The sequence below is a fragment of the Cyclopterus lumpus genome, chromosome 6 (assembly GCF_009769545.1).
Source record: "Cyclopterus lumpus isolate fCycLum1 chromosome 6, fCycLum1.pri, whole genome shotgun sequence".
In the NCBI taxonomy this organism is placed as follows: domain Eukaryota; kingdom Metazoa; phylum Chordata; class Actinopteri; order Perciformes; family Cyclopteridae; genus Cyclopterus; species Cyclopterus lumpus.
In genome coordinates this window covers 15967545-15980686 of record NC_046971.1, presented here as the reverse complement: position 1 = coordinate 15980686, position 13142 = coordinate 15967545, and the positions used below count along the sequence as shown (strand labels likewise).

Below are 13142 nucleotides of genomic sequence, written 5' to 3'. Positions count from 1 at the left end.
ACACTGGCTTCCAATGTATTTGTATTGTCTGCCTCTAATCTCTCAACACAAGATTCACATCAGAGGTGTGTCTTGTTATGGCAATAAAAAGAACTACGAAGTTGGACTAATTCAAAACATTTGGTCACCATGTATTTCCTCCACAATGTGTGTCATGTTTCCCAGCATGGTTGTTTATCCGGACTGTTGCAATTATTTATCTATCTATCGTATCGCTAAATTAAAGCCAGTTGTGGATGTGTGTAACCAAATGTATTCATTAAATGTTCAAATGCAATTTATTTAAATGGTAGAGCAGAGATAAAAGCAACGTGTCCCTTTTTCAATTTAGATCTGATTTTTAAACTTGTCTGGAGCAAAAAAAAAACTACACTGCATCTTTCTTAAAGTATTAACCAGGTTAGGATTGTTCAACAACTGACAAGAACCTGTTGTACCCTCTTTGGTATCCAGTGTTATCTTTGAAGTAATACACTGACTGCATTCAGGCAGCACACCTGCCAGTGAGCAGCAGTCACAGACTGTTAACCTCAAGATCTGTAAGTGTCTGTGAGTCAATGAAGCTTCACAAGCTCTCTCCCCGTCTGCCTTTGTCAAAGTTAGGCTCAGAGCCGTAGGTTCATCTTTGTGATTGTAAGATCCACACTAAAGTGAGCTCAAGCACAGCAACCAGGCTTTGGCTGTAAGGTAAGTAAGCAAACAATTGAAGGAAAAACTAACAGTTCTTCGAATTTTATAGTCAATATGGCGCTACCGTTACTCTTGCAGACCCTGTGTAACCATCCTGCTGGCTGGAAAATATTGTTAAACACTGTCTGTGTTGAAGTGACTCATATTGTGCACAGCAGTAGTAATAATGTTGTTAAAACTACTGAAATGACCCTGTATTGTTATGAAGTCAGTTGAAGTAATAATTACACAACGGCCTGACTCATAAGAAATCTAAGGATGAATCTAAAAGAGATTTTTCTCATTAAATTGGCAAAGGATTTCAGAAATTTTGTTTTGCTACCTTTCAAAGGGAGAATGCACATTACCACTGCACAATGTCCGTGCTGAGCCATTGTCCAATAATCTCGTATGTAACCCATCTTCCTGGAAAATCATGCTGAGTTTATGAAGCAGCTCTTGGAAGTGTTTGTGCCTTTTATTAAAGTACACTATGTAAGATTCTGATTAAAGATGAGGTTTCGTTTGCTGTGTTAAATAATAAAGTGACCCCATGAAGAAGTCATCTTTCCTTACTTGAGTGTGAAATTACATATTGTTGTTTGACTTTAGCATTCAATGCAAATTTGTGTTGCAAAAAACAGCAGCAGCATGCATATAGCACACAGTAACCTACAACATTGTTGGAAAGATGTGTGAAAGTGAGAGTCCACTTTACGTTCTACATTTTATTTTTTAATAATCGTGATAAGACTAAATAGTAGTAGTAGCTGTTGTTGATTTCTTGTTGTTGAGAAGCTGAATTACTTTATGCCTCCGTGATGATTCTCCAGGTGTTATTCTAATAAACAGGAAGTACAATTGAAAACCCTTGAAGGAAAACAACCAGCAGCTGACTGACATATTGTTGTGCTTCTGCGTTTGTGTGCTTTTTTTCACGCAGACAGCTGCCGGAAAATGACCCTGCAACCATTAACTCCAGTCAACTGTGCAGGCCTTCTACAGCCCGGCTTCTCTCTGCTGCAGTTGGATGGGGAAGTTCTCCTGTTTGGCCAGAAAGGTTGGCCCAAGCGCTCATGTCCTACTGGAGTGTTTGGCGTTCGGTTTAAATGTGGTGAGATGAAGCTGAAGGCCATCTCTTTCTCCAATGACTCGTGCTACCTTCCTCCATTACGTTGCCCAGCTGTTTGCCGCCTCGACCCCTATGACGGGCTTCCAGAGAGTTATCTCATCCACGGCGGTCGAACCCCAAATAACGAGATCTCCTCGAGTCTGTACATGCTGACCACGGACAGCCGTGGATGCAATCGTAAACTGACGCTGTGCTGCAAAGAGAGAGAACTGGTGGGAGAAGTGCCAGGGGCCAGATACGGCCACACAATGAGCATCGTTCAAAGCCGTGGTAAGACAGCTTGTGTATTGTTTGGTGGTAGATCCTACATGCCTTCAGGAGAACGGACCACAGAGAGCTGGAACAGTGTCGTCGACTGTCCTCCTCAGGTGTTCCTGTTTGACTTGGAGTTTGGTTGCTCCTCTGCTCACACTCTCCCTGAGCTCAGCGACGGACAGGCTTTCCATTTGGCCCTTGCCAGAGAAGACTGTGTCTACTTCCTCGGGGGTCACTCCCTCACCTCTGACTCCCGCCCCCCTCGACTCTTCCGTCTACGTGTAGAGCTCCTGCAGGGCAGCCCATTGCTTTCCTGTGAGATTCTTGAAACTGGCATATCCATCTCTAGTGCCATAATCACCCGTACAGGTCCCACTCACAGATATATCATATTAGGTGGGTATCAGTCCGACTCTCAAAAGAGGATGGAGTGCAGCACTGTGATTGTCAATGAGAAAGGGATCCAGTTTGAGCCCTTACAATCACTGAAGTGGACCCCTGACATCACCCATAGTCGCACATGGTTCGGTAGCAGTGCTGGGGATGGAAGAGTCCTACTTGCTGTGCCCACTGAGGGAAAGCCATCCCAAGTGGATATGCATTTCTTCTATCAGGTGAGCTTCCAGACAGAGGGAGAAGCCAGAGAGGAAGAAGGAACCCAGGGCTGCAGCCAGGAGTCAACCGATTACGACAACTCCACTCCTCTCGAAGACTCCGAGGAGCTCTACTTCGGTCGTGAGCCGCATGAGCTGGAGGACAGTGATGATGGCGAAGATGATAATTACAAAGAGGATGACGAGGATGACGAATCACAAACAGGCTACTGGATCAAATGCTGCCTGGGCTGTCAGTTGGACCCCAACACTTGGGAGCCCTACTACTCCACTGAGCTCCACCGGCCAGCCATGATCTTCTGCTCCAGGGGGGAGGGGGGACACTGGGTCCATGCCCAGTGCATGGAGCTGTCCGAGACCCTGCTGCTCAGGCTCTCTCAGGGCAACAAAAGGTACTTCTGCCTGGACCACGGAGGCCTGCCCTACCAGGAGATGACCCCACCTCGACAGGTTGTGCCTCTGAAGCGTACCCCCATGAAAGTTAAAAACAGAACAACTCCTCCAACAATTAAGATGACCCCTGGCAAAAAAAGCTTTTTAAGGAGGCTTTTTGACTGACTCCAGTTTATGGAATGCTGGGTTTATTTAGGAGGTTTCTTGTTGATATTCAGTGAATAAACGATTGATAAATAAAAAACATATTATGCCTATCGGTTGTCAATGTGAAACATTTTCTGAAGAAAATAAATAATGAAATGGCAACTTGATGTCTCCTGTCTAACATATACATTACAAACAAACCGATTATTTAGTAAGTCTAATTACAATGTCTCTAGTTTATGTTTTTACGAGATGTAGAATAGTTAATTATACATTTGTATTCCTTTACACACCACAGGTTTTATTTCTGAACACTTTCTTCCATGGCCAGATGGAGCCAAATTTGTTTTACAATTCTTTCTATGATTAAAATGATGATTAATGAATGAAAAATACCCAATATGCTGAACTATACTCAATGAAAAAACAATAAACATCCTCAGATTTAGTCTTCATACCTGTTTATTTCAAATGTGTTTTCTTAAACTTTTTATGTGACAGAAATCTTGATATATCAGTGTTTCTAGTTTGCATGTTTATCAGTTGTGCATTAATATGCCGTTATTTTATTTTCAATCAAGAAACACAGTGAAAATAAGGGCTTAAATAAACACTTCATAATATTCACTTCCAACATCACATGCACTTTAATTATTTTCTAATTAAGTTAATTAAAATTGATAAATAATACCTAATATACTAGTAATAGTCAGGTACATATGTAATTTCACAATCTGTACATGTGACTGATCTTAATCTGGTCGTTTTATATCTTTCTAGTTTGGGTTTTTGTTAGTTTTATGACAACTCATTAATTATTTGTATTCTTTGCATTTGTAGTGAAAATAGTCCGTTTTGGGTTTAAATGTACATGAATTTTAAATTCTTCAAGATTAAAAGACAAAATCTAATATAAATTGTTTAATGAATAAAAACAAACAACAAGCTCAAGTCAGATGTTGTCTTTATTTATTCTTTCAGATACGAAACAGAGACAAAAAGTACAAACTCCCCCTCCATAAAGGTATCAAAATGGTGGAAAGTCGTCTGCTGAAAATAATACAGCAGAAATATCTGTATTATTATTTTTAACATTGAAAATGTAAAAAATAAAGTAGTGGAACTTCAGTGTAATACAGTACTAGTATGCAAAGTAAATCACCACAGAAAGTCTTCAGCAACCCAAGTAAACAGTTCACCTGATATTAAGTGTAATATGGAAACAAAAAAATGAGGAAATACATGGTGAAAAGTGGCCAAGTGTATTTCTGTGAATCATCCATCCATCATCCATTACTTTGGAAATGCAATTCATTATGGCAAAAAACTAATATGAGACAAGTTAGACTCTAAAACATGATGGTATTCTAGGAAAGTGACAACTACAGGATGAAATGTGAATATTTCTCAGCTGTCATGGTTAAACTTATGACAGTAAAATAAAATAAAATAGAAAAATAAAATTGCCTGTCACAATTCAAAATGATGAGGGTGAAAAAAAAACGATATAATCAATCAATCAAACAAATATAGTTGCCAACAAATCAGTTTACATCGGGTCTTTCTAGCTCCCGCTCATCCCTCTCCTCTGTCAACCATTGCAATGAAGAAATATCAGCAGAGAAAAAGTGCCAGGGTTATATAAAGAACTTAAGAAAAATCCCTGCCAGCTGGAGAGTCTACGGGGTATTAGGCTTTGTAATGGACCATACTGTATTTTTATGATATCAACAAAAAGGTCAGTATATGCTTTATTCCATGTGAAGAATATGAATAAGTATCATCTATCCTCCACTGTGCAAAAACTAAGAGATAAAAATTGGTTCAAAGTGACCTGGCATCTATTCTACCCCTCAGGGATCCCACGATAAAGCACTAAAGTCATCTTTTTCGGAGGGCACTCATGAAACAAAGAACATTTGGGTCTCTGTGATTGCATTTTGTTCCAGCTCAAATGATATATTAATACAGTGGCCACAAATGTGGTCTTTTTAACACAATTTCCTGCCATGACTTACAGCACTTTCATCTGTTTCCATAAATATCCTCTCTATATAAATTCATAAATGTGTCATATCCCTGCAATACAATAAACTGTGCCATATTTCACAGACGGTGTGGATCTACAAAAAATAACTTTTCTGCCAAGAGCAAGAGAACAGAAACCTCCGTATTACTTCTATTTTCGTCTGCTGTCCAATCTTTGCAGTGTAACTAACAGCTAACAAAGACAGGTACATGTATATTTATACAACAAGACAGTACAAATACAATCAAATATTAAAAACAAGTAAAACACACATTATAAAAAAGATGAAGTGAGAATAACATGACATTTGTATTTGGTCAAATCCAAAATAAAGGATGATGTATATTTGTAAACAAGTCCATATTACTGAGAGGCAATTAAAATACTATACAACTTCCTTGAAATCAATGAAATGTTCAAACTTAAAATTCACTTAAAAAAAAAATCAAAAGACATTATCTTCCACCGAAGAGAAGTCCTGGCTCTCTACTGGGTTAATAGTGGCTTGCAGTGCCTTGGCAGAGTCCTTGTGAGCTTCCATAAACTTCTGCAAGTACTTGGAGGTGTAGAGCCAGTGATGTTTCAACACGTCCTCAAGCTCAAAGGCCTTTGACTGACGTGCATTCATCTTCCGGAAACGCCTGAAGAGCTTGTTTGCAGACTCGTTCCCTTCGCTGGCCCAGGCTCCTATGGATCCATCTCTCTCTATGATTTCGGGCACATGGGCCAGGGTCTTGTGCAGGTAATTGGTTATCTTTCCATTGTACCTGTATTTGAAGGTGGAGGAGAGCAGGTCGGCAAAGCGCTGGGAGTTAAAGCTGTAGCGGCACAGCTGGTCGGGGCATTCCTTGGCAGGGCAGGTGGCGCGCCACACAGGCTTCATCTGGATATAGATCCTCATCAGCTCCCTCAGGGCCTCCCTCCTCTCCTCTGAGGGCACCAGCTCACAGATCACCTCCACAGCCTCTTGGGTCATAAGCCTGCGGGCATAGTTCCCATTCATCCTCATCACTGGTTTAAGCTTCATTTTCTTCCTAAGCTGTTTATCCAGGGCTGCCCTCCAGCTGCGCCGTTCCACCCGGCTGGGGTTGACCTTTTGGTACACCTCTCCGATCTCGTCCTGGAAGATTTTGTAGAACTCAGTGGCATTGCCAATGTCACAATGTAATGCATCCATCGTTGGCTGGGTCTCCATGAAGGGCTTGGCAGAGATCCCTTTGACCCTGTCCCGCAGCTCATCTACAGACTCAGAAAAGGGGTTGGTTCTCCATATTTCGTAACGATCTAGGTTCTCTTCATGACTCCGAGTGATGGAGTGTAGCACCATGTTTCGAGAGGCCTCTGCCCGAGTGGAGTCACAAAGAGTGCAGACGTAGGTGGACCCTGAGGCCTCCATGCCCTCGACCTCGCGCACCATCTTCTCATCATATCCTGTGCCTCTGAAGTGAAAGCGGAAGGAACGATGTAGTCCGCCCACGGACAGAATGAGCCTGCTCTCTTTCATTGCATTACGCTCTGCAACTACAGGCCCCAGGACAGCTGTGAGTGTCTCATGGTCTGATTCATCCACAAACATAAGGCAAAGGGGCTTACAGGACAGTTCTGAGTTTGGCTTTGGCTCAGTGAAGATGGTAACCTCTTCCTCCTCCTCGTCTGCCAGGACAGAGACAGACATAACAGTGAAAGAAAAACGCACAACCTTCTCAGGAATAGCTGGTCCTCCACCGTGCTTCTCGTTGACATCGCCCATGCCATCACAGGATTCCTTGATCTTGACACTGAAGCCTGAGGTGCAAGCACTGTCTTCCATCCCACTCTCTCTCAGCCCCTCCATGATGTCCTCCTCCAGATCCTTCAATGCTGACACCAGAGCCACATCGTAGCGAAACCGTGTAGTGATGGTGTCAGCTGGGAAATCATCCACCGAGGAAGCCCATCCAGAGAGCCCATTAATAATGCCAACACTGCAAGATGTAGACACATTCTTGAGAGCTGGTTGCCATTCAAACTGGTGAAAGCCAGGGAGAAGCTCCTTTTCTGCAGCCCGCAAGGTGTACAGGGGCTGAAAGATCTGGCGGCCGCTGGTGGCTTTGACAGTTCGGTACATCTTGTGATACTGGCTGCAGCTCAGGAAAGTGTTGACCCGAATGGCTAAGCACACAGCAGGTTGCAAACTAAAGCCTCTGCCTAGAGAGAGAGAGAGAGAGAATGAAAAGAGAGGAAGTTTTAGAGAGAGACAGAGAGAGCAAAAATAAAAAAGGAAGGCAAGAGGAAAGGATTTATTTAGAGAATTATTCAACACCAAATTGCCCATTCCTAGTGCTTTGAAAAGAACTGCAATGTCTAACATGGCCTCATTTAATATCCCACATTTAGAGTCATTTATACTATGAGACACATCGATGTAACACCCAAATGTGAATGTGTCATTGTCAAAAGCCCAAAAGCCCATGATTACAAAATCCAATATTTCCTAATTTCCAAATGTTATAAGGGGACAGAGGGTGAATCAGCGAAGCTGGCAAAAGTGATGTATTGGCTGCAGATGAAAACAGACACCAGCTGGCTTCTATTCCCCAGAGAGGAAGATGGTGCTGTCTGTGTAATTTGCAGATACAAGAGCTGCTGATGTTGTTTTGATTCTAACAGCCCCTTCACAAGAATTGTTATTGTGCATTAAAGGGAGTGTGAGACTGAGAGACTGACGGACAAGCAGGCAGAGACTGAATGTGGGAGAGTATCAGGTAGGGGTTGAGCGGGCAACACTGGTTCAATAAACAGATGGACAATAATGAAATGTTTTTCAATCAAAATCTTCTTCACTAACTTCAATAGTGAACTTTTCAACTCATTGTTATTTGTGAGTTGACTGTATCCCTCAGAGATAGGCGGAAATATTAATGAACAAACACTATTATAATATCCATTTGTTTTTGTCCCTTTTCTTTGGCTAGGTAGAATTATATGTTGAATAAACAAAAGCCTTAATAGCATCTTACCTTGCATCGTGGCCTCTAGCTCATCTGCCTGACGGTGTTCATTCCCAGACCTCAGTGCAAGCAGAAACAGAGTCTGACACACAGACTTCAGGTCGCCACCTTCCTCTTTGTCTGCAAACGCCTTCAGCTGGTTCTTCATATCCCTCAGCCGATGCTTCTGGGCACGGCGGGTCAGCGATAGCAGATGCTGACGAGGTCTCCCTCCTTTATTGGTTAGCAGGTAGTTGTCAAGTTCTGATGACTGCTGCTTATCGTCCTGTTCATCCAGCTCATGGCCCAGACAATGAGCTTTAAATGAGTCTATCCTGACCTGCTTGCCACACCTGGGACAGAGCAAAGACAGGGAATACAGGGCTGATAAGAAGGCTTTGGCAGGTGGTGCGAGGTCATCAACGGCGCAGGACAAGTTGCAGGCCGGGCAGTGAGGTCCCAGAACGTGGTTGTATTTTAGAATGCAGCTGCGGCAGAAGAGGTGTCCACAGGGCGACTGGACTGGATCAGAGAGCAGGTGGTCGCACACCAGGCAGGTGAAAGAAAAGATGAAGTCTACAGGGAGCTTCTCAGAGATCAGCTGGGTATTCAGGTGGTCTTTCTGGCAGTGGGTAATGTTCTTCACCCACTGCTCTCTCTGAATGCTGGGTTTCCTCCATGCCCTTTGCACAGGACCATGATGATAGTCTCCAAATGGTCTCAGAGACCTCCTCTCACCAATGGCAATGTTGTCGCCGTGGTCCCTTCGGGTCCTTTTTGCCAGACTGTGCGCTCTGGGAATGGCTTTCCGCCTCTTCCTCCCAGTCCGCTGGAATGAATGTTTCCTGGGGGAGCAAAGGTGGCAGGTGGAAGAGTGGGGTTTCCACTCAGGGACTCTTGTTCTGGAGAAGCTGCAGACACCCCCTCCTCTTATGGCTACCACCCAGCAGCGATGGCAGAAGGAAAGAGGGTGGACAGATTCTGTGTCCTCTGTTATGTCCACTTTAAAGACTTTGAGGACAACATCGGGCCAGTGTGTAAATTTGCAGCCCATTTTACGCAGAACACCTTTGCTGACCTCATCCAGATCTCCATTCACATCGTGCACCGGTCCTTTGACTTTTCTCAGGGTCATTCCGCAGAGACGACACAAGCACCTTCAAAGAGGAAAAACAATGCTGTCAAATTTTTTGGAAGAAATGCTCAAATAACGTTTACATACTATAGTGACATTTAATCACCTCAGTTGGTTCATGTGGGTGTCCATTTCCTGTAGCTTCATATCAACTCTCCGGCCAGGGCCCTCCACATTTTCCTTGCTTTTTCCCCCGAGACACAATTTCATAACACTCCCTGGACCCATGCCATTATCTAACTCTTTGTTTAGATCTGCAGCAGGAGGGATCCCTAGCGAGGCTTCTTTCTCATGCCGGGTCTCACGGGGTACAGGGGCCTTCTCCATGGACCTCAGCCTAAACAGTTTAAACTTCCACTGAGAGTACTGAGAGTGGGGATGGCGGAGCTCAGCCGGCATAGAGGATCTGGGGCCGTCTGTCTCCAGGCTCTCCTCCGCCATGATGTGGCTTAGTCCTCAGACCCTGGAGAGGAGAGGGAAGGAGAGGAGAGCTTAGTTTGATGTATCACAAAAGTATGAAAATATGTTCAGTTGTCCATGAGATACACGGTTGTGGATGTTTTAAAATGCTAAATTATCCCAAGTGCCTTCTCAACATTGAGCCCATGACACAATCTAACAGCTTTTCTTCATTCCTTTTGAATTCATACACCAAAGTACCCTAAAATCCCACTGAACAGAGAGTAGCGAGCCCCAACCTAGAGTGATGTGTTATACCATAAGTGGCATTTAGATCTTGTGTAAAATGCAGGAGACAAGCATTTGGGGATCGATACAGCACAAACATCTTCATTTCTTCCATCTCCAATCCCATCGCTCAGGGAGCCATTGTGTTTTATTTTTTTCTTTGACAAAACGAGTTTGCTAAATGGGAAACCTTATCCCTGCAAGGCTGTCAATCATTTATATTAGTAATTTTCTTGGCTGGAGAGCGAATTGGAGCTCTGAGTGTGTCCGACTGGCATTTTAAATGTGAATAATAAAATCAGAGATACAGGAAACTTTTTTCATAATACATATATATTGACCAAATAGGAGGCAAAATAAAACAAGAAACCCTCATATTGAATAAAGATCATAAAGAATTATTCCAAACACAACATGAAGTCGTATTAAAACAACCAAATGCTCTGATATGGCACAGGTAAGATCAATGATACTGCTGCACTGACATGTCTTATTTCATCTCCTCCTATACTATCTATAGTTCCATTAAAAGTCCAGACAATAAAGCAATCATACAATCTTACCATTGCGCAAGTATAGTGCACACAATCTAGCGTCTTTCGTGTATCCATCTTTCAGTTGCGTTTTCTCCCTGGGAGGCTTGAATCTGGCAGTACTCCTTCATTTCCTGGCTCTCTGTGTACTTGGCAGGCTGAACTCTCCTTTGAGACAAACAGCTGAGCCTGTATGCATGCGTGTCAGCTGGGCTCTTACCTTGTTTTTTTGGTCTCAGCTGGCATCAGCTCCCCTGGGGGTCCTTTCTGCATGGGAGCACAAGGGAAGCCCTGGAGCCCGGCCCTACGCAGCACTGTCTATGATAGAGTCTCAGCTTGGAGCATCTGTTACCAGGAGTTATGGTTCCACACACTGGGATTGCCCCTGTCGGTCTCCTTGTGTCTTGTATTTATACCCTTCCTTTGTTGGGATCCCAACAGTCAACTCCTGACACCTGATGCAGGCAGCTGATTTGAACAAAAAAAAACAAGGTCAACCCCAAAGCACAGTTGCAAACATGTGTGTACACAGAATCCAACGGCATATGCCAAATAAGTCACTTTTTACAACACCACACTGATCCTCAGCTGGAAACACTCCTGTGTCAACTTTAACTGCCCTTTCTCATATCCATCTGCAGGCTCACTTCATCCAGGTGGCCTCTCTCTGAAAGACTGAGAGATACTGTTAAATGTATGAAAAGCTACCAGTGCAAAAACAAAATAGATGATAGAATAAATGCATTTTCCCATCCCATGGACAAATAAAAAGTCTGACAAACATTATATAACATATATTTGTATAATAGTGACATTACAAATGTAGAATTTGACCGTATTCCCGTTAAACAGACTTTAAAAAAACTTGATGAATACACAAGCTGGTTACAAGCATGGGTTGACCGAACGGGCCCCAGTGCTCAGGAAGCCCCTGTGCCAGAGCTTCTCTTTGCTAATAAGTTTGCATTTCTTGTTACAAAGGTTTCAGTCATTCCTGTCAATAACAGAGCCCAAAAGGTCCTACTGAAAACTGAAGGAATAGCCTAAAAATTCCCTTTTAAGATCACAATGATACATTTTTTTTGGCTGTCTACAGGACTTCAAGAACTATGTATTTTGTTAATGTGCTGTTGTGCTGTTATGTATCACTGAGTGTACCTGCACCAATCTTGTGTGTTGTCACTTCAAAGAGAGAGAGAAGTTGTGGTTGACAATAACTAACAGTGTGTGTGTGTGTGTGTGTGTGTGTGTGTGTGTGTGTGTGTGTGTGTGCGTGTGTGCGTGTGTGCGTGTGTGCGTGTGTGCGTGTGTGTGTGTGTGTGTGTGTGTTTAAAAAAGAGACATGTGTTAGTATGTGTAGGGGTGTGATGAGAAAGATAGATGGACTCTGAGCAATGATTTAAACCAAGCAGAAATTGATGGACAAAAAAAAGGAAATAATAGCAATTGTTGCATTAAAGATGAGTGTCACTTTAATCATTGTCAGTCTAATTACTGCATTATTGAGACTTTTCCCTCATCACACTTTTTTCAGTGTCTGTGACTAATGCACCAGAAATGGTAAATGCTGTGAAACAAATGATTCATATTGGGTTAAATACCAATTAGCAATGTTGTTAGAATATGAAGTGTCCATCTGACAAGTTTTCAAAGCAACATTCAGAGGTGCAGAGATGCCATAACCCCAATGGGTCAAACAAAGCAGAAATAGATCGATGTTATTTTTCATTCAACAGCACTGTGCCACGTGTTCCGTGTTACTCTCATTTTGTCCACCCCTTGTGGTTTTTATTTGTAATTCTCCCTATTTAATGTCAGCACATTTAATTCATTTCTCCAAATGCTATCTCCATTCAGAACTAGATTTAATTAGACAGCATCGCTTGATGAAATATCTCAGTAGGTATGGGGAGTATTTGCCCAAGATCATTCTTGTTTGTAATTATCCAGGGGATTAATCTGGTGTATTCGCCACAGGAGCCGGTTGCTGTTGCGTTGGATTTGCCAGCCAAGTCATTAGATACACAGTCAGTGGGCACCAAACAACAGTTGGGTCCCTCCCACTCTTGTCAGCTTAACAGGGGAGCAGGATGAATACTGGTGGGTTTTGCAGCTTATATTTGGTGCATATGGCCAAGTTTGACCTTAGACAGGAGATGGTTTATTTGTTACTTTGTGACCATCATACTCATTTACAAGAAGGGTAAATACACAAAAGGGTTAAGGGGACTTATCCAAATCCATCGGAAACAGCTTACAGTGCTTGATACAGGGTCCAAGAAGAAGCAAATGATGGATTGTAGCAAGATGTTCCAAGCATATTTATAGTTGATATTTAGATTTATGATAGCCAAGTAGCTTCATGTTTCCAAGGTAAACGACACACCTAGCTACGTGGCAGACGGGGACAGAGCTGCAGATGTCGGCCTGACAAACAAGCAGTGACCCCCTGAGACCCTCATCTCTCTGTGCCTGCTAATTGACTTGTTATTGATCAACTCAAAGACAGTCTGATTTATGGGGAAGAGGAGTTGTGGAGACAGCCACCTGGCGTGGAGCAGAGTGTTATGAATGTGATG

At 42.9% G+C, this 13142-nt stretch overlaps 2 protein-coding genes across 4 annotated transcripts; one reads left to right on the top strand and one right to left on the bottom strand.

Moving 5' to 3' along the window:
* The first annotated feature begins 479 nt into the window (after positions 1-479).
* Positions 480-3372, top strand: rag2 (recombination activating gene 2). 2 transcript variants are annotated; one of them, XM_034535004.1, is made up of 2 exons: positions 480-687; positions 1617-3372. In XM_034535004.1, the coding sequence occupies exon 2, from the start codon at positions 1627-1629 to the stop codon at positions 3226-3228; it is 1602 nt and encodes a 533-aa protein (XP_034390895.1). In that variant the 5' UTR covers positions 480-687; positions 1617-1626; the 3' UTR covers positions 3229-3372. The 2 variants fall into 2 exon arrangements, with proteins under 2 accessions (XP_034390895.1, XP_034390893.1); XM_034535002.1 differs by having other exon boundaries at positions 482-687; positions 1613-3372.
* Positions 3373-4157: 785 nt separating this feature from the next.
* Positions 4158-10966, bottom strand: rag1 (recombination activating 1). 2 transcript variants are annotated; one of them, XM_034535567.1, is made up of 4 exons: positions 10784-10966; positions 9450-9806; positions 8239-9365; positions 4158-7426 (listed from the first exon to the last, which is right to left on the bottom strand). In XM_034535567.1, exons 2-4 carry the CDS (start codon positions 9782-9784, stop codon positions 5685-5687), a joined length of 3204 nt encoding a protein of 1067 aa, XP_034391458.1. In that variant the 5' UTR covers positions 9785-9806; positions 10784-10966; the 3' UTR covers positions 4158-5684. The 2 variants fall into 2 exon arrangements, with proteins under 2 accessions (XP_034391458.1, XP_034391457.1); XM_034535566.1 differs by lacking the exon at positions 10784-10966 and adding an exon at positions 10594-10771.
* Between the last annotated feature and the right edge of the window lie 2176 nt (positions 10967-13142).

Excerpts from the sequence above, each read along its gene's own strand:
- rag2 (XM_034535004.1), top strand. The coding sequence starts at position 1,627 with ATGACCCTGCAACCATTAACTCCAGTCAACTGTGCAGGCCTTCTACAG.
- rag1 (XM_034535567.1), bottom strand. The coding sequence starts at position 9,784 with ATGGCGGAGGAGAGCCTGGAGACAGACGGCCCCAGATCCTCTATGCCG. Across the intron at positions 9,366-9,449 it reads ACCCACATGAACCAACTGAG|GTGCTTGTGTCGTCTCTGCG; the intron begins GTGATTAAATGT and ends TCCTCTTTGAAG. Across the intron at positions 7,427-8,238 it reads GCTAGAGGCCACGATGCAAG|GCAGAGGCTTTAGTTTGCAA; the intron begins GTAAGATGCTAT and ends CTCTCTCTCTAG.